Source organism: Macrobrachium rosenbergii, chromosome 51 (genome assembly GCF_040412425.1).
Source record: "Macrobrachium rosenbergii isolate ZJJX-2024 chromosome 51, ASM4041242v1, whole genome shotgun sequence".
Classification (NCBI taxonomy): Eukaryota; Metazoa; Arthropoda; class Malacostraca; order Decapoda; family Palaemonidae; genus Macrobrachium; species Macrobrachium rosenbergii.
Genome location: NC_089791.1, coordinates 66,523,074 through 66,548,895, shown reverse-complemented (window position 1 = coordinate 66,548,895; position 25,822 = coordinate 66,523,074). Strand labels below are relative to the sequence as shown.

Sequence of the window (25,822 nt, the reverse complement as noted above, 5' to 3'; positions counted from 1 at the left end):
TTAACTTTGACTTTCGACAAATGGTTGAAAAATGCAATTGTAAGCTCTTACATTCTAGTAATATTCGATCATTTACCTTCATTTTGCAACATGAGAAGTCTCTAGCACAATATTTTGATTTATGGTGAATTTTTAAAAAAAACTTTTTTCCTACGTCCAAAGACGCTAACTCTGCTGAAAATCTCAGAATTTCTTTAGGCACTTTGTTGTAATTTTTGCATCGTTTTATATTAGCCATTACATAAAGTTTTATATATGAAAATGTGCGCATTTTCATGTAGAATGCAACAAAAAATAACTCATGGTTGTAGCTTTTATCAGGTTTGAAATATTTTCATATAAATCACGATAAGTGCCGAAATTTCAACCTTCAGTCAACTTTGACTCGACCGAAATGGTAAAAAAAGGCAATTGTAAGCTAAAACTCTTACATTCTAGTAATATTCAATCACTTATCTTCATTTTGCAACAAACGGGAAGTCTCTAGCACAATATTTCGATTTATGGTGAATTTTTAAAAAAATTTTTTTATGTCCATGCGTTACGCCAAATTCATGCATCATTTTGTGATAATATTTTCTGTGTTGCTTTGATCGTTTTACAATTTGTTATATACCAAAATCATTGCAATTTAGTGTACAATACAATGAAAAAAAATAGCTCATTAGCTTTAACCGTTTTGCTCACAGTGCGATTTGTATACAATTATATATCAAATTTTTTTTATGTCATATATTCCAATATTTATATATGATAATGATATTTTTTCATTTCTGATGGTTGCATACTAAACTTCAGGCAATGACAAAAAAAGGAGCAAAAAATGAACTCTTAATCTTAAAAACTAAGCGTGCTATGATTTGTTGGAAAAAACTTCTTTCCGCTTTGGCGCTAACTCCCAAACCCCGCCAGCGTACGGAAGACACTTTTGTAAATAGAGGCTCGGCGTTTAAGGGTTAATATTACAGTATTACTGTAATATTTGAAAATTAGTAAATTATTTTTGTATCACAAAAAATGTATTTAGTCGTGAAAATACAACATGAAAATAGAAAGACTGACAGGTTCCAGACGTAAACATAGTCCCGTCGTTCTACAAACTACGCACATACAGTACAGTATTTTAGATGTGCTCTACTAAAACCCTATATTACCATTTCAAAATCATCTTACAACACAGCAAAATATCAATAAAAATTACAGTATACACAGAACATCAGTGCTGTTATGCGCAGTACCCTGTACTGTATATGATGCGCAAATAACCCAGCATCTCTGCCCAGCCTCCCAGTTCACTGTGTATGCCTCTAGTGTTCATGTACTTTTTGAAACGTGCCCTAAGATGCCTCCTAAATGTCCTGCTTCTTCTGTGGCTTATGGGAAAGAGCCTAACCATCAGAAGAAGGTCATGACACATGAGGAGAGGGCTTAACCCTTAAACGCCGAGCCTCTATTTACAAAAGCGTCTGTCATATGCCGGCGGAGTTAGAGTTAGCGCCAAAAGCGGAAAAAGTTTTTTCAAAAATCACAGCACGCTTTAGTTTTTAAGATTAAGAGTTCGTTTTGGCTCCTTTTTTTGTCACTGCCTGAAGTTTAGTATGCAACCATCAGAAATTAAAAAAATATCATTATCATATATAAATATTGAAATATATGGCACCATGAAAAAAAATTTCATATATAATTGTATACAAATCGCTGTGAGCAAAACGGTTAAAGCTAACGAGTTATTTTTTTTCTTTGTATTGTACACTAAATTGCGTTGGTTTTGGTATATAACAAATTGTAAAAAGATCAAAGCAACACAGAGAAAATATTATCACAAAATGATGCATGAATTCGTTAACGTGCGGACATAAAAAAAGTTTTTTCAAAAATTCACCATAAATCGAAATATTGTGCTAGAGACTTCCTGTTTGTTGCAAAATGAAGGTAATTGATTGAATATTACTAGACTGTAAGTGTTTTAGCTTACAATTGCAGTTTTCGACCATTTCGATCGAGTTAAAGTTGACCGAAGGTAAAATTTTTTCTATTTATCGTGATTTATATGAAAATATTTCAACTGACACAAGCTACAACCATGAGTTATTTTTTGTTGTACTCTACATGAAATTGTGCACATTTTCATATATAAAACTTTATGTAACAGCTAATATAAACGGTGCAAACATTACGACAAAGTGATGAAAGAATTTCGAGATGTTCGGCCGAGTTACACATGGGATTTAAGGAAAAAGTTTTTTCAAAAAATTCACCATAAACAGAAATATTGTGCTAGAGACTTCCAATTTGTTGCAAAATGAAGATAAATGATTGAATTACTAGAATGTAAGAGTTTTAGCTTACAATTGCATTTTTCGACCATTTCGGTCGAGTTAAAGTTGACCGAAGGTTGAAATTTTGGCACTTATTGTGATTTATATGAAAATATTTCAAAACTGATAAAAGCTACAACCATGAGTTATTTTCTGTTGTATTCTACATGAAATTGCGCACATTTTCATATACAAAACTTTATGTAATGGCTAATATAAAACGGTGCAAACATTACAACAAGGTGACGAAAGAATTTCCGAGATGTTCGGCCAAGTTACCGCACGCGGACGTAAGGGAAAAGTTTTTTCAAAAATTCACTATAAATCGAAATATTGTGCTAGAGACTTCCAATTTGTTGCAAAATGATGGTACATGATTGAATATTACTAGAATGTAGGAGTTTTAGCTTACAATTGCGTTTTTCGATCATTTCGGTCGAGTTAAAGTTGCCCGTTCAAGGTTGAAATTTTGACACTTAACGTGATTTATATGAAAATATTTCAAAACTGATAAAAGCTACAACCATGGGTTGTTTTTTGTTGTATTTTAAATGAAATTGCGCACATTTTCATATATAAAACTTTATGTAACGGCTAATATAAAACGGTGGAAAAATTACGACAAAATGACGAAAGAATTTCTGAAATTTTCGGCAGAGTTACTGCGCGGATGTAAGGAAAAAGTTTTTTTCAAAAATTCACCATAAATCGAAATATTGTGCTAGAGACTTCCAATTTGTTGCAAAATGAAGGTGAATGATTGAATATTACTAGAATGTAAGAGTTTTAGCTTACAATTGCATTTTTCGACCATTTCGGTCTAGTCAAAGTTGACTAAAGGTTGAAATTTTTTGTAGTCAACGTACCGTACGTCTACTCGGCACCCAACAGACAATTTTAGTCGACGTATGGTACGTCCAGTCGGCATTTAAGGGTTAAGTTATTGATATGTTGTATGAGGGAAAAAATGACGCTTTAGTAGTCATCCATTATAGCATGCCAGAGAGTGTCATCTACTTGATTGTGAAGGAAGAAAATATTGCCACCATCATTCACCTACTCTCTGACCCCCTGACAGCAAAGGATTTGGAACAATTTGAAGTCTGTACAGTGAACCCTCGTTTATCGCGGTAGATAGGTTCCAGAACTGGCCGCGATAGCTGAAAATCCGCGAAGTAGGGACACCATATTTACAGTATTTATTTAACATGTATTCAGACTTTTAAAACCCTCCCTTTACATAGTACTGTTAACAAACCACCCTTTACAGTAATGTACAGATATCTACAATACGTACATACAGTACACAGGCACAAATGATAAGCAATAAAACAGTAAGTGAACATAAAAAATAGAAAGATTGTTATGGTGCGTACTGTACAATTGTACAGCATTTTACTCACCACGATAGAGTTGGAAGTTACAATAAAGCCCTCCTCAGTATGTACTGTTAACAAACCACCCTTTCATGTACAGAACACTTAATGCATGTACAGTACCTAATCTAAAACAGGCACTAATATTAAAATGTTAGAATATTAAAGTATATAAAGAAATAAAGATTGTTACTGTACCCACCATGAAAGAAGTTGAAGAAAAACTTGAATGATGATGGCGATGAATTTGCTGCACGGTAGAAATGATGATGATGAAGTTGATGATGTCTTCTACTGTGCAGCCAATGATTTATTTTACGTCTCTTCAGACTGAGGTGTCTTTTCCTGGGACACCTCTTCAACTTCTTCCTGGGACACTTCTTCAATTTCTTCCGAAGGCATAGTAGCAGGAGGAACTGGCTCTTTTTATGCGGGCTGGAAGAACATTGTGATCGGAAGTTGCTGCCGCTGCTTCTTTTTTTTTACGATCAAAGAGCATCCTGTAGGGAGTCATGTCTTCATCGATTTTGTTGCAGAACTGCAGAGAACGAACCATATCCTCGTCCCATTCTTGTGACAATTCTTTCAGCTCCTTCGCTAGGTTGCAGAGCTTGGCAAGCCGTTCTAATGTTAAGCCTGTTTCTTCGATGACAACTTCTTGGTCTCTTCCTGGGTTCATTTTCTTCCTCACTGGCTGATTTTGTCAGGTCTTCGAGGTCAGTTAGCGGCTGGGAATGGCAGTCCAACAACTCGTCAACGTCTTCCGTCGTCATGTCGCCAAACCCGTCACCTCCAATTATCGCAGCCAACTGCACAGATTTCCGTACTGCAGAGTGTTGAATCTCGGCAGGCGTAAATCCTCGTCGTCATAAACAATCTCGGACCACAACTTCCTCCAGTTCGCGTTAACGGTAGCAGGTTTCATTTCTTGCAGTGCCTTCTGGATGTTCTGAAGGCACGTGGCAATGTGTACTGCCGCCAGTACGCCTTCAAATTGAATGTTTCATCCTCATCTTCTTGGGCGGCATCCACACACGCAACGAGGTCCGCCAAGGTATTCTTCGTGTAGAGGACCTTGAACACCCTGATAACCCCTGGTCCATCGGTTGAATTAAGGGCGTTGTGTTGGGTGGCAGGAACTCAACCTGAATGCCCTCATGCGAAAGATCAGTCGCGTGTCCACCAGCGTTATCCAACAGGAGAAGGATCTTAAATGGCAAGCCCTTCTCTAAGAGATATTTACTGACTTGTGGGATAAAACACACTGGTGGAACCAGTTGGAGGTCAGCATCTTCGTAATCCATGCTTTTGGATTATGCATCCAATACACGGAAGGAGATTCTTATTTTTATTTTTCAAAGCATGAGGTTTTTCAACTTATAAATAAGCCCTGGCTTTAGCAAAAAATCCCGCAGCATTGCCACACATCACGAGGGTAACACGATCTTTGAATGCTTTAAAGCCAGAGGTTTTGGCTTCTTCTTTGAACAGGAAAGTTCGCGATGGCATTCTCTTCCAAAACAAACCCGTCTCGTCCATATTAAAGACTTGTTCGGGCTTGTATCCACCTTCAGCGATAATATTCTTGAACGTCTCATTCGCGTAAGTTTCAGCAGCGACCGTGTCAGCGGAAGCAGCCTCGCCATGCAGGGAAACGCTTTTCAGGCCGAAGCGTTTCTGAAACTTGGCGAACCATCCTTTGCTGGCAGTAAAACGTCGTGTCTGAGGCTGGGAATCAGTGGATGTCCCTGCTTGAGGTTCATCTACATCATCTTCGTCGTCTTCCTCTTCTTCTTCAGCGTGGTCGCCATCATCTTGAGGTTCCTTTGCCGCGAAATTCTCATGCAACCTCAAAGCCTTGGTTCGGATGGTGTTAGTATCCAAGGCTATTTTCTTCTTCCGCAGTCGGCAATCCAGATTGACAAAGCACCTTCCATACGGACGATCGTTTTATTACGAGCCGTAACAACTCGCTTTGCTGACTTGCTAAAGTGATGGCAGCCGTCTTCCTAATCTTCGCCTCATCCTTCTTAACGTAGCGAACGGTGGATTCGTTCACTCCAAAATGGCGGGCCACAGCCGTAACTTCTCCCCTTCCTTCAACATATCGAGAAGTGTCACCTTCTCAGCAATCGTCATCATTTTCTGTTGGCGTTTTGGCTCAGTACCAGCCTTAGCAGAAGCAGAACGCTTGGGAGCCATTGTAGGGGGTAAACAAAGTTAAAAAAAGTTCAACTTCAAACACACACTGTCACGCACAGCACTGGTAATGTAAACAGCATCTATCTAGAAGATGCTGCTGGGTCAGAGACAAGGGAAGCTGCTGCGGGTCAGAGAAACGGTCAAAACACCAATCACAGGCGAGATTACAAAACTTGGGAGCTGATTCGTCATCTATCACCAATGGAACCAATCACAGCCCATCTTACATGCTAGTTTCAAATTCAAATATACTTTACGCTATTTTATGCTTTTTTTGTTATAGTAGTATAGGTTTATTCGAGATGTGATTTTTGCAACAAACAATATTATTGGATGCAGTACAAAAGATTCATGGAAAAGATGCACATTCATTACATTTGTATTTTATAATTAGTATATATGTAGCCATCAGCAGCCTTACACCATTCAAATATGACAATGTCAGACTGCATCTGATTAGCGTTTCATGTTCAGTTAATTTTACTAGTACTATAATGAATTATCGTATGATCACATTCTCTTTTTGTTTAATTTCATTTTGTACTGAATTATATGTCATAATGCAATGAACCAACAGTACTAGCAGATATTAATAATTATTAATGGAATTAATGAAATATTTGGGTCTTCATATATCGCGACTATTTTTGAAATTCCGGAAAATCCGCTATATATTTTCTCTTATAATATACATACGTAATGGAAAAAATCCGCAAAGTCGTGAATCCGCGATAGTCGAACCGCGAAGTAGCGAGGGTTCACTGTACCAAATTCTGAGGAAAGGCAGGGAGCTGCAGAAGATGATAGAGGCATGGGATCCTTATACGGAACGCTTCATAATCTTTTCATCTGCCCTTAAGGGGATCAGCCGCCTAAAAAAACCCAATAATCTTTAAAAAATTTGATTTGCTGAAAAAAATTCTATGGCTTCGTATAGGGTTCAAGAATGTGTCCACGAAATATTATGCTAAAATTTGCCGTATTTCTCTAGTTATGGCCTAAAATGTAACAATAACTATATACCCATAAAACACCAGTAGTGCAAATGATTTAGTCTGGTATAGTTTTTGTGATATATATTACAAAAACTTCCTATGAAATGAAATGTATAATGTCAATAATACCCTACTCGGCACCTTTTTAGTTATTCCTAGCCATGACAACGCACCGTCATACCATGACGCCGACTGTGGCCGAGTTTGCCTATAAACTTCCAAGCTAGAAGGACACATTTTTCATGCTCGCTAGCCTTGACTGAACTCTGTATTTTCTGCGGTGTTTTTGTTTTTTCACCGTGCCTAAAAGGTCTAAGAGTTCACTTCATGCTTCTAGAATGCGGAAAAGCCAAGTGGAAAAGTCCAGGCGAGAAGTAGAAGAAAGAGTTCAAGAAATTAGTGCCATAGAGGGGAATGGAGCGACGGAGAGAGAGAGAGCTATCGCCCATCAAACGGCGCAGGCAGCAATCTCTGCTGACCAGAGACCAACCACATCCACCCCTAAACGCCTCTTTATTTGTTCATCACTACCAAAGGGCGAAGATATTTTAGAAAAAGAAAGCAGTAGCTCGGAGGCTGATATTATAGACGATCCTGAAAATAAAATGATCATAATAAGTGAAGCAAGACTTGATGAATTACTTGAATCACGAATCCCTAATTGTGAATGAAAAGTAATTCCCAGGATCCATTTGGCAAGGGATGGATTCGAGACACTAATAAAAAAGTGTAGGCAACTATGATACCCTAGAGTAATACCTTGCAGCAAGATCAGACAGGGGGGTACCAGGAACCTAAAATTTATAAGAATGTGTCTTAGGCACATAAATAATCAATTAATATTCTTATTTATAATCATTTTGCATTAATTAATACCCAAAAATAAAAATTAAAACCATAGAATTAATTGTAACACAGTCTTTGAAGTCCCTTTTACTTTTTTTATGTAACTAAAACTTTGAAGGCCCGTTTCTCAAAACATAGTTTTTCACCTTCAAAATGTATCTCTCCCTTTACTATTGGACCAATCTAAATGAAATTTCATATATAATATGAGGAAACATGGTAGATTAAAAAAGCCAGGGATTTTTAATATTTTGAGTTTCTGATTTTTGGAAATTTTTTCTGTAATTTTTCCGGGAAAATTTCATAAAAAAATTAAAAATTCATATCTCGAAAAATAATTGAAAAATCAAAAATCCCCGGCTTTATATCGAAGGTCCATATGTGTTTTAGTGGTTCAAATCTCATCCCTTAAAACCAAAAAGCAGAGGAGGAGATGCATTTTGAAAATGGCCATTTTTGGCCGAAAAATGCTCTGACGTCACAAAACCTAAGGTCACTGAACAAAAAATTTTTCCTCAGAAGTTCCACACAATATCCTTTAACAAACCCCCTATATATCAACAACCTGTCGTTAAAAAAGTCGGAAACCGGCCGATCCCCTTAATGCTGCCAAGGAGCCCTATAATAACCCCTTCGTCAGCATGAAGAAGTACATGGGCATGATGCCGCCTCCCAAAACCCCCGAAGGAGTCCATGAAGTGACTGAAGCACCTCCTGACGAAGGGGAAGAGATGCCCCCAGGGGAGATGTGACTCCTCTGCTTTGCTGTGCAGTCATATCACCATTCATTCATTGGACTGCATAGCTAATTCATCATCATCTTCCGTCAACATTGATCACTGGTGAGTCCCCATGTAATTTACATAGTCTTAATATTAAATATTTTTAATGTACATGAGTATTTTTGTTCTCTCTCTCTCTCTCTCTCTCTTGTGAATTACCAATGTTTCCCCTGTAAGAGAAAACAGGATAGCTTGAATACTGTAAGAAATGAAATGTGCGTGCCTGAATATAGGGGTAACTCCTTTAGTTTTCAAACTTAGCTGTAAGCCATATATTTTCAAGGGTACTGTCATAAGATGACTCTGAAATGATATTAAAGCCTTTTGAAGACCAAAATCGTGGCAGGTGAGCAAGGCTGTGGGCAATCATCAACCTGCAGTGACGACATCTGCATGGGTCAGGGAGAGCAGTCCTACTCACACAAATGTGAACAGTGGCTGTGCCACAAGTGTGCTCCAGTCTTCTTAAAAGCTGGAGCTTCCCCAGGAGAAGAAGACTGAGTGGGGAACCTCATCTTGCATTGCCAGGTGACCAGCTGGTCAGGCCAGGCCACTATCCCGGGATCCCTGGGTCGCTCTCTTTAAAGAGTGGGGGGGGGGAGTTAGGGAGCGCCTGCATGCTTTCTTCTCACCGTCTCTTACTGAGCTGTGGCTGCTGGACCTGGGTCTGTAGGCTGGGACCCTTACCGGCCTAGGTGGGCAAGCTACCTGGACCAGTACTGGTGCACTGGGGGTCCAGAGAACCCTGGGCAGAGGTTGCTCCCATGAGCTTGGCAGTGGGAGCAGCAGAACACGCAGTACTGCTAACAAGAGACCCAGTAGCCTTCTATGCAGGAAGCTCCCGAGACTACACAAGGGCAGGTGAGGCAATCTTCTTCTTCCTCTGCTTGCTGGCTTTGAAAGAAGAAGGGGAGGAGGTGACAGCACTCGACAATGAAGACAAAGATGACGACAACTATGACGACTTCCTTCACCTCTTCTTTAACTTCTTTAGAAGGGTAGCTTTGGACAACAACATGTGGAGGAGGATATCACCCAGTGATGAAGTTGAAGGCAGCATCTGGGGGCACATCACCAAATGAATGTGCGAAGTTACCAAGAATGTGGTGGTCGCCCTCAAGCCGGTGAATACCATAACCGTATTAGTTGTTATGGTTACTGTTGAAGCAGTCACAGGAAAGCCTCACACAGCCTTCAAAAGGTCAATGAGACCATTCACACTAGGCTCCCCAAGAGGCCTGAGGGACAGAGCTCTCTAAGCCCCTAGGGCTCCACAGCACCTGCAACTAAGGTCGGGTTAGGTGAGGCAGTCTCCCTATGCCCAGAGAATAAGCGTCCCCTGAGGAAAACTCCTTCTTTGAGTGAAGCAAAACTGCCAAAGAGGAATTGGGCTGGCTGTTCCCCCCTCCCCCTCTACTGATGTAGCAACAGGAGTCAGCAGTGGGAAAACCACTCACTTAGGAGTGGTAACAAAGAGTGGAAGTTTGGCCAGAGGCAAAAAGGAACCCGAGAGAGTCTTCAGTGTCACCAGCAGAGTATTGCACTCCAATGACATCAGCCAACTTCACCCACTATTCAGATGGCTAAACCCAGTACTCTGAACCTAATACTCTGAACAAGGGATAGATTGATTAAAGTCATGCCTACACAAAAGGAATGAGAATCTACCTCAATAAAAGACAGGAACCGAAGGGTTAGCAGTTTCCTCTTACTGAAGGCTTTCGTAAATCGGGTTTGCATACTTTATTATATTATATCAACAATATGTGACAAGCAAGCAAACAGAAAGAAAAGCATGAAAGCAAACAGTAGTCAGGCAGAGAGCGCAGCAGCAGTCTTCACTCGGCGGCAGCCAGAAGCAAGGAGGAATGCCAACTGACGAGTGGGTGGAGCTTCCTCCCTACTGTCAGTAGTTAACAATGTTGTCTAAATGTTAAGTGGCCATTCCAGCTTGTATTTGCAGGCTAAATCCTATGTAAAGAATTCAGGTTTGTATTCGTGTAGGAACAAAAGCTGCTTTGAATTCTAGGACACTGATGTGGAGGTGTCTGTTGTTCTGGTCCCACACACCTGAAACTAACAACTCTACCAGGTGTGGGCCCCATTCCTTGGTCAATTCATCCGAAAATAGAAGCATCTCGTGAGGGGGAGTGCCCAACAGCACCCCTATTAAGAGGTCCCTGTCGTCTAGAGACCAAGCTAGATCCAACAGAAGAATAGGAGAGAATGGAGGGTCCATCTCTGAGGAACAAAACTCCTTCATCCTCCACTTGAGGGAGTGGAGGTGAAGCTGCCAATGAGGGACCAGCTTCTTCAGTAAGGACAGGTGACCCAGAATATCCTGCCACTGCCGAGCAGGAACTTCTGTGCTACCTCTCTGAACCTGCTGATACACAAATCCGAAGGGAAGACCCCCGCTGCTGCCATGTCTATAAGCATGCCCAGATACTTTACCCTCTGCTTGGGTGTGAGATCTGACTTCTCAAAGTATATCACTACCCCAAGGTCATGACAAAACTTCAGAAAACACTCTCTGCCCTGAAGCAATGAGCTCGCCAGGGCCAGCCAACCATCCAGGTACCTCAACAGACTTATCCCGTGTGAATGAGCCCAAGCTGATATCAACGTGAACTCCCGAATGAACACTTGTGGAGCATTTGAGAGCCTGAAACAAAGTGCCCTGAACTGGAACACCATCCCCTTGAGGGTAAAGCGGAGGTACTTCTGGAGGTACTTCTGGGAGGACCAATGGATAGGTATTTGAAAATACACATCCTTCAAATCCACCCAAAAGCATGAAGTCGGCCTCTCTTATGAAACTGCGAACCAAACAAACCATTTTCACCTTGAACCAGGTCTGGTGAACTAACTGGTTCAGTGGAGATAGGTCAATGACTGGCCTCCAGCTGCCTGTCGCCTTCACCTTCTCCACCAGGAACAGGCTACTGTAAAACCCTGGAGACCAGTCTTTCATGACTTCCACAGTGCCTTCCTGAGCACCTATTCACCTCTTCCCAAAGGGCAAGATCCTTCTGCAAGCCAGGAACATATGTTTGGAACCAGACTAGATCAAGGGTGAGGGGTGGCAAAGACTATATGGGTGAAACATACCCTACCCATAGGACATCCACTACCCAAGTCTGCACTCCATGTTGCTGCCAAGTTGCCCAATGGGTTGACAGGCACCTCCCACCATCAACAGTAAGCAGAGAGGAATACCGCTCCTAGCATCCTCCACCCTTCTTCTTTCCCTTGTCTCTCTTCTTGGACTGGGAGGACTGAAAGGGGTGCAGCTACATGCTTTTGCTACCGAGATAGAAGCCTGGGTACCCCTACAAGAGGCTGAGGAAGTCTGGGACTTTCTCTGCCCCAAGGAGGAGCCAGCCTGACTAGAGGGTCGGGCTGCAGTGCCACGCGAAGGCCTGGAGGTCTTAGCCACTGCCTGGTGAACAAGCTTGTCGCTGTTGTCAACCCAAAGCCTGTCCACTGCAGCCTCTAACTCACCTCTAGCAAAGCGGGAGGAGGATCCCAGGACTGGTTCCTTCCTGAGCACCAAAGCCAACTCAGAACCAACAAACCTAGAGATTTTAGACAGCACAACAACTCACCACTTCAAAAATAGGTTAGGCCATAGGTTTGTTGTCTGGTGCGCAAAGTAGGTAATAGCCTCTACCTCCAGACAGCATCAGTCTTTTGAAGGCTGCTTCCTCTTTGGATGTACAGGTGCCCGAAGAAGAGCAATCTTGGCCACTGACAGGGGCCAAAGATCAATCTACCAGACGGTCTGAAATGCTGCCATGGCAGGCGATTCCAGTGCCACTGCCTCTGCATGACAAGAAGGAAACTCACTTCAAAAGGAGCCACTCCAGCGACACACCGGGACACAAATGAGCCAGGTCCAGGTCAACCTGCTTGGTTGGCAGTGGGCTCTCTAAGGGAAAGTAATATTTCCTCCAGCAAGCTAGAGGTGGAGGAAGTATCTTGCATGAATGGGTGGACTGGAGTGAATTCTTGTCCATAAACAAGAGAACTCACCTGGTCTAAAGCTCCATCAGCAAGCCTACACCTAGTCCAGGTCAAACTGTTTGATTGGCAATGGGCTCTCTGAGGGAATGTAACATTTCCTCTGGCAAGTTAGTGGAGGAAGTCTCTTGCATGCATGGTTGGATCAAATTCTCTTGCACAGAAACACGAGAATTCACCTGGTCCAAAACCCCATCAGCAAACCTAGACCATGGCAGGCCAATCGAAGCCTTGGGTTCCTTCTAGGGTTCCCAGAAAGACTCGATGGAAGAAGAACAGTCTGCAGGAAAAGAGAAAGTCTCTTTCTAAAGGTCATTAACATGCCATATCATTCTAATGATCTCCACAAAATGTCTCTGCAACTTGGGGGTGTCCGAGTCCTGGTTTACAGAACCCCCTGGTCCTTCCAGGTCCCAGTCCTCCAGAACTGCTCTCTCTGCAGGAGAGGGACACTCACCAGAGCCCCCTGGCAATCTTTTGTCCACTCAGGCATATGTCCTGTCCAGTATGAGGACTGACCCAGGAATGTAGACCTCCATGGTTGGGATGGGATGGGAGCGAAAACAGCCCCATTCCTGAGACTTGTACCTGTCAAACCCCGGCAAACCCCAAGGAGGTGGAGGGGACAGGTAAGAGATCGCAAGCACCCTTGCCCAGCCTGTCAAAGACCGAGGCCCTTGGCAGGAGAGCGAGGCTGTGGGTAGTCAACCCGTGGTGACGACATCCACATGGGTCGAGGGGAGCGGTTAAGTTCACACGAACATGGGCAGGGGCTGTCCCTCAGGTGTGTTACAGTCTTCTTAGAAGTCGGAGCTTCTACAGATGGAGAAGACTGAGCAGGAGACCTCCTCTTTCCTGGCCTGGGTGACCAAGCCACTATCCTGGGATTCCTAAGCAGCTTTCTTTGAAGAGTGGGAGGGGGTGAGGGAGTTCCTGCATGCTCTCTGCTCACCTTCTCTTGTTGGGTCATGTTGCTAGCCAGGTCCTGGCCCGTAGATAAGGAACCCTTGCCGGCCTGAGTATGTGAGCTACTGGGGCCGGTACTGGTACAGTGGTACTCGCTGTATCACCAGTAAGAGACCCATCAGAGCTCTCTCAAGAGCTGACCACTGGAATCTCTACGAGACTTCCCATAGGAGGTAGAGGCAACCTCCTCCTCCCTCCACTTGCTAGCTTTGGAAGGAGAGGAGGCAACAGCACTTGATGATGAAGATGAAAATAACGACTAAGACTTCCTTCTCCTTTTCTTGGACTTCTTGCCAAGTGCAGCTTTCATCAACAATGTGTGGGTGAGGACATCATCCAGAGACAATGCAGATGGCTGAGCCTGGGGGCACATCACCGAGGCTGCGTGCAGGGTCACAAAAGGAAGTAGGGGTCATCCTGCAGCTGGTGGATAATATTACCATTGAAGTAATCATGGTCACCGTCGAAGCAGTTACTGGAAGGTCCTTCGCAGCCTTCAAGTGATAAATCAAACCAGAAATACTCAGCTCCCCCAAGAGACTTAGGGAGAACCACAACTCCTGAAGTCCCTCGGCCTCCACAACACCTGGAACAGAAGTCAGGTTAGGTGAGGGAACCTCCCTACACCCCAAGAAGGAGCATCCACCTGAGGACAACTCCATCAAGCAAAGAGATTCCCAGGGAGGAACTGGATTGGTTGTCTTCCCGCCCCCCTTGGCTCTCTACCGAAGTGAAGAGTAGGGGTTGGCAAAGGGAAAACCACTCCCTTGGGAGTTGTAACAGCAGGCAGAAGTTTGGCAGAGTACTGCACTCCAATGACACTGGAGAAAACTTCTCTCTCTTCCTTCCCACTGCACACTTCACCCATTGTTCAGAAGGCTAAACCTGGCACTCTGAACATGGGCTGTTCTGGTCACACTCATGCTTATGGCATGACATATAGAATATGGGGTCAACCTCAATAGAGGAGAGGAACCAGTTACACCATCTGTCCTTCCCTGGACAGTGCCTAAACACCTGCGATTTCCTCTCCATAGATGGCTTAAGTGATTGAGAGGTTCACATTGTATATCAGACAATAATCACACATACAGTAAGTACAGGTACTATATTTTAATAAAATAAGGCATAATTAAAAAGCAAACGGCAGTCAGGCAGAGAAGCACAGAGACATCTTCACACTATGGTGGCCAAAAGCAAAGTGGAGTGCAGTGCGACAGGTGGGTGGGCTTTCCCCTACCTGTCGATAGTTAACAACCTTGACTGAAAGTTAAATGGCTGTTCTGGCTTGTGTCCACAAGCTAAACCCTATGTTAAGAACTTCAGGTTTGTATTTGTGTTGGAAAAAAAAAAAAGTCCTTATGATAAAGGTAAATGAAAGTATGTGGAGAAATAGAAAGAAAAGGCGGAGAAACTCTACAAGACTAAAGATGGCAGAATCTATATAACATGACAATATTTCATAAAAAAAATCTTCTTTACAGAAAACAGAAAACATACCACTAAAAATACTGTACCTAAAGACTGGACGGGCATTAAAAAGTCTTTTCTTTAACGCCACCAATGCAAAATCATGCCGTTGCTTTATATCCCAAAAATGATGGCACAAAAGGTGTTTTGGGAACCAGTAACTGAAAATTAAAAGCAATTACCTAAGATATCAAGTACATCTCTAAAATTATGAATGATAATGCAACATTGAATTTTAATAGCATCCTTGTTATATATACCTCATTTTATTATATTTTAATGCTAATGCTGTACTTTAAGATACCAAATCATATACAGTAGTTTTGATTATTTTGAGATTACAATAATTCTAGCATATTATTACTTATCTGCAACATCAGAATTATAATTTTCATTTAAAGCTTTGCTACTCTACTTCATAAAGATGTCTATCTTACCAAAATACTACTTAAAAAGTTAAGCAGAGCAAGAAACATAACTCAAAGCATGCAAACCATTTTTTGTTTTGGCACTAAACCTATCAATTAACAACAACCTTCAGGTGTGTCAGCTCCCTTTCCAGACATGTTAAAAAAGAAGAAGAATAATCCATCTTGCCATCTGCATATACAGGCTCCCTAGTCTTCCCTTTGGCAGAAAATGGTCATATCAAGTGGGTATGTTGAATGGACCTGTTGACTTTGTTCACCAGAAATTGAGCATAGTATTATGATAAAGTACAGTGATTCTTACAATAAAATAAATTTTTCAGGTACTTACCCCTCTACCATTTGCTTTACCTGCAACTACTGGGTGCAGGTTCGACAAGTGTTAAAACTGAAACAATCATTAACAAACGGCCCCCAATAGTTACCCCCACTTCTTTGGGTGGTGGGGGTTAAGAATGCAATTGTTTTGGTTGTCATTCATCTATTAACCTCTCAAGTTGAAAGGAGGGAAGGATTTCACTGATAGAGGGCAAGTACCTAAAAAAAAAAAAAAAAAAAAATGAAATTTTTACGATAAAATAAAGTTTTATATATACTCACCAAGCAATTACATAGCTACTAGCTTTCTACACAGCAGTCTAACAAAGTTCAAATTTTTACAGCGGTGCTACCATCGCTCGTGTAGGAGACAGGGTCCCGCCCACTTTCAGTACTGATACGTACAACTCAGCAGAGAGCTTCAATTCGCTTGATGCCCAATGGCCACTGAGGGGAGGAGGGCTCTCACTGGACAAAGATGTCTCTCTTCTTCCTCAGGGCCGAGGATGTCCATTAAGGTCTTAATAACACACGAGCGAGGTCATGGCTTGGAAATGTCCTCATTCTTGGCGAGGAAACCAAGAGAAAGAGAGAGCATAATGCATTTCCATTTGAAAAGCCTACTCTCTTGTTGAAGGCTTGCAGTTTGCTAACGCATTTGGCAGTCGCCAACGCCACGAGAAAGAGAGTCTTTTTAGCGAGATTCTTAAGAGGTCGAGCTGGGAGGTTCGAAAGTTGAACTAGTAAGCCACTTCAGAACAATGTCCAAATTCTGGGAGCCAAATTTAGGCTTTTCTAATCTGAGGTTTCGAAGGATCTGATGAGGTCATTGATGTCTTGGTTGGATGACAGATCCAGGCCCCTATGCTTAAACACTGAAGAAAGCATAGATTTATACCCCATGATACTAAAATGAAACAACTTCCTGTCAGTTCTGAGGAAAATAAAAAAATCAGCTAAGTGGCTTATAGAGGTTTCAAAAGATGAGATGTTATTATGGCGGCACCATCCTGTGAAGACTGACCACTTGGATTGGTAGAGCCTGCTAGAAGAAGATCTTATACACCTAGCAATAGTTTCTGCAGCTTGCCTTGAAAAGCCTTTTCCTCTGACGAGGCTCCTGACAAACTGAAGCCTGTCAGGGCCAATCCTTGATGGAATATGATGAAGTGAGGCTACTTGAGCAGCGACTGTCTTTGTGGCAGGAGTCTTGGGAAATCCACTAACAGTCGCAGCAGATCCGGAAACCATTCCTGCCTGGGCCAAAACGGAGCAACCAGGGTCATTGAGACATTCTGGTGAGAGGAGAACTTTTTCATCACCTCCCTGATCAGCCCGAAAGGTGGAAAGGCATAGACATCCAGGCCCGTCCAGTCCAACAGCATGGCACCCATTGCCCATGCGAGAGGGTCCGGGGCTGTGGAGCAAAAGAGAGGCAGACGATGATTTCTTGATGTTGCGAAGAGGTCCACAGCTGGTTTGCCCCAAAGTTTCCAGAGATAGTCGCATACAAGGGAGTCCAGGGTCCCCTCCGTCGGCAAAACCTGACTGCAATGACTCAATTCGTCTGCGAGGTCATTCATTCTTCCCTGAACGAAGTAAGTGATAATCTTCACTTGGTACTGCTCTGCCCAGATAAGGAGGTCTTTCGCCGTCTTGTAGAGAGTGAAGGAGTGGGTGTCCCCTTGTTTGCGGACATAAGACAGCGCCATGGTGTTGTCTGCCTAAACCACTACTACTTTTGCCAGAAACTAGAGGAGAGAAGGCTTGGAGACCTAGGTGAATGGCCTTTAGTTCCTTCACATTGATGTGGAGAGTTCTCTGATCTACTGACCACATCCCTGAGATCATCTGACTACCTAGAAGGGCTCCCCAACCTAGATCTGAAGTGTCAGAATAAAATTCTAGGTTGGGGTGCAAAGGTAGAAGAGACTTCCCTTCTCGAAGTCTTTCTATGGACAACAACCATCAAAGGTCTGCTTGATGTCAGAGGAAATGGGGAAAATGAGGAGTCCGCTTGGGTTTTCCTGCTCCAGCCCACTTTGAGATAAAAATGAAGAGACCTCAAATGAAGCCTGCCCAACTTCACAAACAGTTCTACCAAGGCCAAGGTCCCCAGCAGACTCATCCACTGAACCGCTGAGCAAGTCTTGAGGTCTATGAACTCCCAGATAGTCTGGAGACACGAGTTGGTCCATTTGGGGGATAGAAAAACCTGAAAAGTCTGAGTTTAGAATCATCCCTAAATAGGGAATCTTCTGTGTCCAAACTAATTTCGACTTCTGCAAGTTGACCAAAATGTCCAACTCCTGAGTCAGGCGAAAAGTACTCTAAGTCCTCCGTGCACTTTTCCTTCGAAGGAGTGAAACAGCCAATCGTCGAGATAGAGACAAATGTTGATGTTGGGAAGGTAAAGCTGTTTCCCAAGAGGAGTGAAGATGTGTGTGAACACTTGTGGGGCTGTGGACAGGCTGAAGCACAAGGCTCGAAACTGGAGAACTTTGCCCCGAAACACAAAACGCAGGAACTTTCTTGAATCTGGATGTACCGGGACATGGAAATAGGCATCCTGCATGTCCAGAGTGACTATCCAGTCACCCTGATGGAGAGACGACATGACAGAGAGGTTGGTCTCCAGATGAAATTTGGTTTTCAGCACGAAACGGTTCAGGGAGCTGACATCCAGATCTGGTCTCCAGCCCCCAGATGAATTGGGGACCAAGAAAAGACAGTTGTAGAATCCCTCCAAGTCGGGATCCAAAACCTCCTCTACTACCCTTTTGCGAAGAAGAGACTCGACTTCTTGAGAAAGGGCGGCAAACTTCTCAGAGTGAGCTGAGTACGCAGTCAAGTTGATCAGTGACTTGGGTAAGGGAGGGCTTCTCTTGGAAAGGGATGGAATATCCTTCCCTCAACACTTGGACTACCCAAGGTTCTGCCACCCTGTGGCTCCATTCCTTCCAAAAGAGGTGCAGCCTGGCTCTGACTGGGTCATGAAGGACTGTGTCCTCATTTCTTGGTGGCTGGTTTAAATGACCACTTCTTGATCTATCTAGACGGGGAGCAGATTGGTCAGAGGTCTAGGTTGAGGTCTAGACCTTCCTCCTCGAAAGGGCTGAGGTTGTAGAGGAGAGAAGGAGTTGGTTGCTGTTGTGGGAGCTTTCTTAGGTCGCTAGGAAGACTAAACCAAAAGATCAGTTGTAGATTTCTTATTGTCAGACAGGATCTCCTTAACGGTGTCATGGGGGAAGGGATAGGATCTGTCTAATGGGGAGAACAAGAAGGCTGACTTCTGTGTTATGATGACTCCTTTCTTGGTGAAGGAGCACCACAGCTCTCACTTCTTCAAGATCCCCATTGAAAACAAGGAGGCTAGCTCGGAAGAACCATCCCTGCCTGCCTTGTCTGCGCAAGACAATACAGTACCCCCAACCAGTCAGAAGAGAAATCTTCAGCCAGAACCGGACAATCCTCGATTTTTCTTGCTAAAGCCCCCACCATCCAATCGAGGAAGCTAAAACTTTCTAATATTTTGAACAGGTTCTTGACGAGATGATCCAGTTCGGACAAAGGGAAGGAAATCTTGGCTGCAGAGAACGCAGAACGACGTGTGGCATCAACCAAACTGGAGAAGTCCCCCTGGGAGGGGCGGAGACTCCCAAGGCAGGAGCTTCCCCAGTGGTGTAGAAGCAATACTTCTTGAGAAATTTGGAAGGAAGACTTTCTTTGAAGAGGTGGAAAGCACTGGCTTGGGGAGGCAAGTGACGTCAGCAGTCCGTTTCCTCACTAGGAAGGTCAAGGCTGAGGAATCAGGAGCAGCAGGCTCGAAGAAGTCTGGAAAATTAGTCAGAAAAAATCTCAGTAATGACAAATAAGCAGACGAAGAAGCAGTATCTTGTTCAAGTTCATCCTTGTCAGAAGAGAGGTGATGAGGTGTCCTTGCTCTTGGAAACGACTGTCATCTTTAAAAAGCCCATGAGTTCTTCAAGGTGACACTTGATCAGGACTAAAGCAGAATCTTCCTGAGCTGATGAAGAAGGAAGAGGCGCTGAGTGTTCCAAGGTTGGCGCCCTGCGCCCAAATGTTGCTGCCAAACACTCCAAAGTTGGCGTCAAGCGGTCGGGTGCGGAAGATTGAAATGGCGAAATGGGCACCAAGCAAGACAAAGGAGAGGGGCACTCCTAGCTAACAGAGCACTTAGCAGACAGTGACAGGCACTTACTCAAAAAATCATGTCGCTTTGAGACCAAATTAGGGCACTCGCGACTCAAGAGAGGTTCCAGACTATCCCATGAAGGTTGATGATGAGCTGAAGAACCAGTAGCAGACGGAGCAGCGAAACTGCAAAAGGGCTGAGGGATAACACTAGCCTCCTTATACCTCTTAACAGGAGGAGAGGAGCTGTCTGCCACATCAGAGTGCCTCCTCAAAAGCTGAGAGACGGAACATCGACGCCACTGATGCCTCGCATCCAGCAAAGAGTCTTCCAAATCCGACAACAGATGAGAAGCACTGAACAAGACACCTTTCTAATGGCTCTCTGTCGCAGCTTGGGACCATGCAACAGGCTCGATGGAGGGGGCGACTGTCCGTGGGCAAACCCCACTGGCCTCCCTTGGACCTCTGGTGGGTCTTCTCCCCGGTGCGGGGGAGCGGGATAGTGAGCAGGACAATGACCTTCGTCTAGGAGTGCCAGTGGGACAGGCAGCCACCTCCCCAACACTCACAATACTGTCACTAGGTGCAACACTGACACTTGGAACACTGGATGCCATTTTCAACACAAAATCCCTGAAAGGGGAACCTAACTCCATAAGAGTATTGGCCAAAAATTCAAATTTCTTATCAAATTTTGTTTCAAGACTGGCAACAGTGTTGGGATCAGAAGCATGGGAACCTGGTAAAGGAGTCTGGGGTAAAGGTGTAGAAGGGCTAAGAATAGGAGACATAGCATGAATCAAAGGAGAAGACAGAGCTGTCTTCTACCAAATTAGGTAAAGAAGGAATCTCCTGACTAGCTCTACTTTCGGCTCTAAGGGCCGCTTTCCTTTTTCTATCTTGGTTTAATTTTTCCAGATGGGATTTCAAAGTTTCCCATTTACTATCTTCCCAATCCTGACACTCTGGACATGTAAGCTCTCTACTACATTCCTGCCCCATACACTTGACACACACTTAGTATGCAAATCATAAGTCACCTTAGTTAGTCTAGTTTTACACCCTTTAATGCAATAACAAATGCTTGAAAAGCTGGAGTCTTGACATATTGACTATCTTTAGGAATAAGGAATAAAGTTAACTAATGCTAACGATATTACTAAGCTTGAAAAAAAGCACCACAAAAAAGTGCAAGAGAATACTTCACCAAAAATACAAGACAAAATCCAAAAAAGATGAAGCAGCGACTGCACAACACTACCGATGTTAATCAGGAGCCACCAGAAAACAAATTGAAGCTCTCTGCTGAGTTGTGCCTATCAGTCCTAAAAGTGGGCGGGACCCTGTCACCTACACAAGCAATGGTAGCACCACCACGAAAATTTGAATTGTGTTAGACTGCCGCGTAGAAAGCAAGTAACTATGTAATTGCTTGGTAAGTCACTTATATAAAAACTGATTTTACCATAAAAACCATTGTTTTTGAGGTGACACTTACCCTCTTAACATTTACTGATTCCAACACTGAGTGCTGGAGGAAGGTAAGAGATTTTCCTATAACCAAATTAATCAGGTATCATGAGAAATATCCTTATTTATTGCTTGCCTAATGAATATGAACCCACAGCAAGTACTTGTTGGATCAGGATTTTCATTAGGTTGGGTCCACTACTGTAAGATGTGAAACATGGACCTTAAATATGGCCATTGGTTGATGACTGTGAAATGCAGAATGGCAAGTTAGGCCTGTGCCTCAGTCCTGCAAGAGCTGACAAGAACTACAACCACAACTAAACCGTAATCCCTAACTGAACCAGTTCCTTAAAAACTGAGGGGACAGATTACAAGTGTTCCTCATCCTTATCCATATGCTGTAGAGGAGGTGAAGGAGAACACTGAAGGCAAGAGCTGGGCCTAAAAGTCCTCATCAGAGGCAAAACTAGTAGTCCCAGATGGTTCTCAAAGCCATAGATGGTTCTCATAATCCACTCGCAGAAGCTTGGAAGTCAGAAAACTCTTTCTCAAAACAGGTTGGAGTCAAATCAGCAGATGCAGGGGATTGACTGTTTGACTGATTTATGATTACTAAAACTGGTGTAACAACATCTACGTTACTGATGATGCAATAAAATTTTATAATATATGTATATATATATATATATATATATATATATATATATATATATATATATATATATATATATATATATATATATATATATATATATATATATATATATATATATATATATATATATATATATATATATAATTATCAAAAACAATTTAACCAGACCATTGAGCTGACTATTAGCTCTCATAGGGCTGGCCCAAAGGATCTGGATGAAATGACAGGTCAAGGCTAGAAGCCTAGCACTGGGACCAGATAGGTCACTTGTAGTGATGAAAGCATGAAAATGATAATGAAATTAAAAGCTGCAAAAAGGCATACGCTTTCATATTGGAACACACTCACACAATAAATACATTAAATTTTATACTCATGTTTCACAAAAGGTAAATAAAACATTAAATTTTATAAAATCTCATGAACTTTTTTGATAGTTTAAACAAAAAACCTCTAAAAATGCTTATACCTGAGCATTTTAATAGTTTTATCATAAAAACTGCATTTAGTCATGAAAATGACATGAAAATACAGTAATTAGTGAATATTTCTCAGTGAAAAATTACCGCGAATGGGCAAATTTTCTGTGAATAGTGTGTATGTATGTTCCACAGAGAAATCCGCGAATACGTGAGTCCGTTACACGAGCATTTAAGTAATCTCCTACCAAGAGCATGCTTACAAAACGCTGATGAGATGCCCCTGGATCTTCATTACCAACATCTGCTGGTTTGGAGCTGGTACCAATTTCAGAGGCTCCACAAGTCCTTAACCAGCATTTGCATTAGAAATGAAAGGCATTGGGAGTTCTATGAAAATCACCCCAAGGAACCACAACCATTTGCTTCTAGAGTAAAACATATAACCCATCAATTAAACATGGCAAGGACCTTGACTTTACCAGCTAGATATTCAGTTAGCCCTCTGGAACCTTCCAGAGGTATAATTGAGTATATATTTTAATTTGACAAAAGCAGAAATGTTAGGTGAGGCAATGTGATCAATATTTTTAGATCATTCCTCTGGCTTAAAGTCAGATGCTGGCATTAGCGTTGGAGCAGTCTTTCCAGATGTAGAATGAAGCGGGAGATTTATAATCTGTTGCATGTATTTTTACAGTAGAACTGCATGCAGTTTTAAAGGCCTTAAAGGGGATTTTAACTCAGAATGGAAATAATTTTACTATACAGTATATTGTGACTCGAGAAGTGTTCCTCAGTCTTTAGAATCTTTTAATTCTTTACACCAACTTACTTTAGACATATTGGAATGACTTTGTTAGTGGGAAGAAGAGGTAAAGAAGCAAATTTATGCTGTGTGCCTTCCCATGTTGAGAATCCAGGGAATGAGCAAGCTCATCAACTTAATAAGTCTGCAGACCCCGGAAGAAGCCTGCTACTAAGGGATGCATTTCCTCTTGTAAGTCAGAAAATAAAAAAGCCCATCAGCAGTCCCTTTGGAAAATATTGAGACAAACCAAAAAATGTGTTATACTATGTCCTCAGTATCTCCATGTCATATCCCTTTATACCAAGGAGACTAGAAGGTCATATCCTTATATGCCAAGGAGACTAGACATGATGTTTAGGTTACGGATTGGACGTATGTGACTCACTCATGAGTTCTTGATGTCAGGTGAAAACTATCTGTTGTGCGATGACTGTATTGTGCCCTTGACTGTGAGACATTTGCTGGTCAAGTGTGCCAGTCTTGGGGATCTAAGATGTAGGTTCCTCTCTTAGGGATGTGATAAAGATGGAGATTTTATATATCCTTGCTACAATTCTCTGTGAGGATTGTAATATAGAGCAGTTATGAATCTTTCTTAGGGAGGTGGGCCTTCTCAACAAATTTTAAATCATGTACTTATGCATTATGAGTGTATGTAAAGTATACATCTATTTACAGATATTATATATATATATATATATATATATATATATATATATATAGTAAACCCCTGTATTCGCGTTCTCATGGTTCGCAGACTCACACATTCGCGGGTTTCTCTGTGGAACATATCTAGCCATCATTCGCGGAAAATTTGCCCATTCGCTGTATTTTTCACTGAGAAATATTCACTAATTACTGTATCTTCTTATAATTTTCATGAATAAATGCACTTTTTGTGATAAAACTATTAAAATACTCAGGTATAAGCATTTTTACAGGGTTTTTCTTGGTTAAAGCTATCAAAATGGGCAGTTCTAAGTGTTTTTAGAGGGGTTTTAAGCATTCATGATTTGACCTATTCGCGGGGGATGGGGATGCATCCCCATTAATACGGGGTCACTGTATGTATATATATATATATATATATATATATATATATATATATATATATATATATATATATATATATATATATATATATATATATATATATATATATATATATATATATATATATATATATATATATATATATATATATATATATATATATATATATATATATATATATATATATATATATATATATATATATATATGTGTGTATATATATATATATATATATATATATATATATATATATATATATATATATATATATATATACAGTAGAACCCTGTCCTCGACTGTACTAGAACTCGAAATAATCGGATTTCAACACGAAATGTTGAGTAAATTTTGCATCGGAGTTCAAACAACAAACCGGAATCCGACCCAATGAATCATATGATGTTTGTAGAAAAAAAGAGTTTCGGGCAGCTGCCGCTAGTTGGCGTTGTTGGTGGCGTTCTTCCCATGCTTATTTAAAAGCATTTAAAGCCAATACATGCTGCTGCTGCTGCTGTTGAAAAACAAGCCATATTATTACATTAAATTAATAATACAGTATTTATAAACCGAATTACTGTATGTCTGTTATCATAAAATTAAGAAAAATTTCCGAAATTTCGGCGTAATTTCAGAAATTTTTCCTAATTTTATGATAACAGACATACAGTAATTCGGTTTATAAATACTGTATTATTAATTTCATGTGATAATATGGCTTGTTTTTCAATGTTATCATTATTAACAACAGTTTTCATGTGTACCTGTTACAGTACATTCTGGTAGTGCCTATAGGCTACTTAGCCTAGCCTATGGCTCTCGGTATATCATCAGTAATACGGCCGCATTGGTCATAGGCCAACTTTTTTTATACAGTATGCATTTAAAAATGTAAAAAGTGCTTCTGATACGGTAAGTTATTCAACTCTGAACCTATTTAATTGTAATTTGTGTAAAGTTTTGTATAAAAAGGCAAGGTTGGGGTAATGACTGGTGGTCAGGAATGGATTAATCCATTTTCAGTTATTTCTTATGGGAGAAATTAACTCAGAATTCGACAAAATCGAATCTCGACACTTCTTCTGGAACAAATTAGCGTCGAGAACCAAGGTTCTACTGTGTCTGTATATATATATATATAGATATATATATATATATATATATATATATATATATATATATATATATATATATATATATATATATATATATATATATATATATATATATATATATATATATATTCTATATACATGCCTATTCACAGATTCTCATGATTCACAGACTTGGACCATTGATGAGTTTCTCTGTGGAACATATCTAGCCATTATTCGCGGAAAATTCACCCATTCGTGGTATTTTTCACTGAGAAATATTTACTAATTACTGTATTTTCATATAATTTTCATGAATAAATGCACTTTTTGTGATAAAACTATTAAAATACTCAGGTATATGCATTTTTACAGGGTTTTTCCGTGTTTGAACTATCAAAAGGGGCAGTTCTAAGTGTTTTTAGAGGGGTTTTAAGT

At 41.4% G+C, this 25,822-nt stretch overlaps 1 protein-coding gene across 6 annotated transcripts in view; it reads right to left on the bottom strand.

Annotated features, from left to right (window-relative positions):
* The window catches only part of LOC136833472 (LETM1 domain-containing protein 1), a 414,955-nt gene that overhangs the window by 160,989 nt on the left and 228,144 nt on the right, over positions 1-25,822 (bottom strand). For all 6 annotated transcript variants that reach the window (XM_067095677.1, XM_067095676.1, XM_067095671.1 and 3 more), the window contains exon 5: positions 15,026-15,139. In XM_067095677.1, the coding sequence (XP_066951778.1) occupies positions 15,026-15,139 (114 nt within the window). The remainder of the gene's footprint in view (positions 1-15,025; positions 15,140-25,822) is intronic.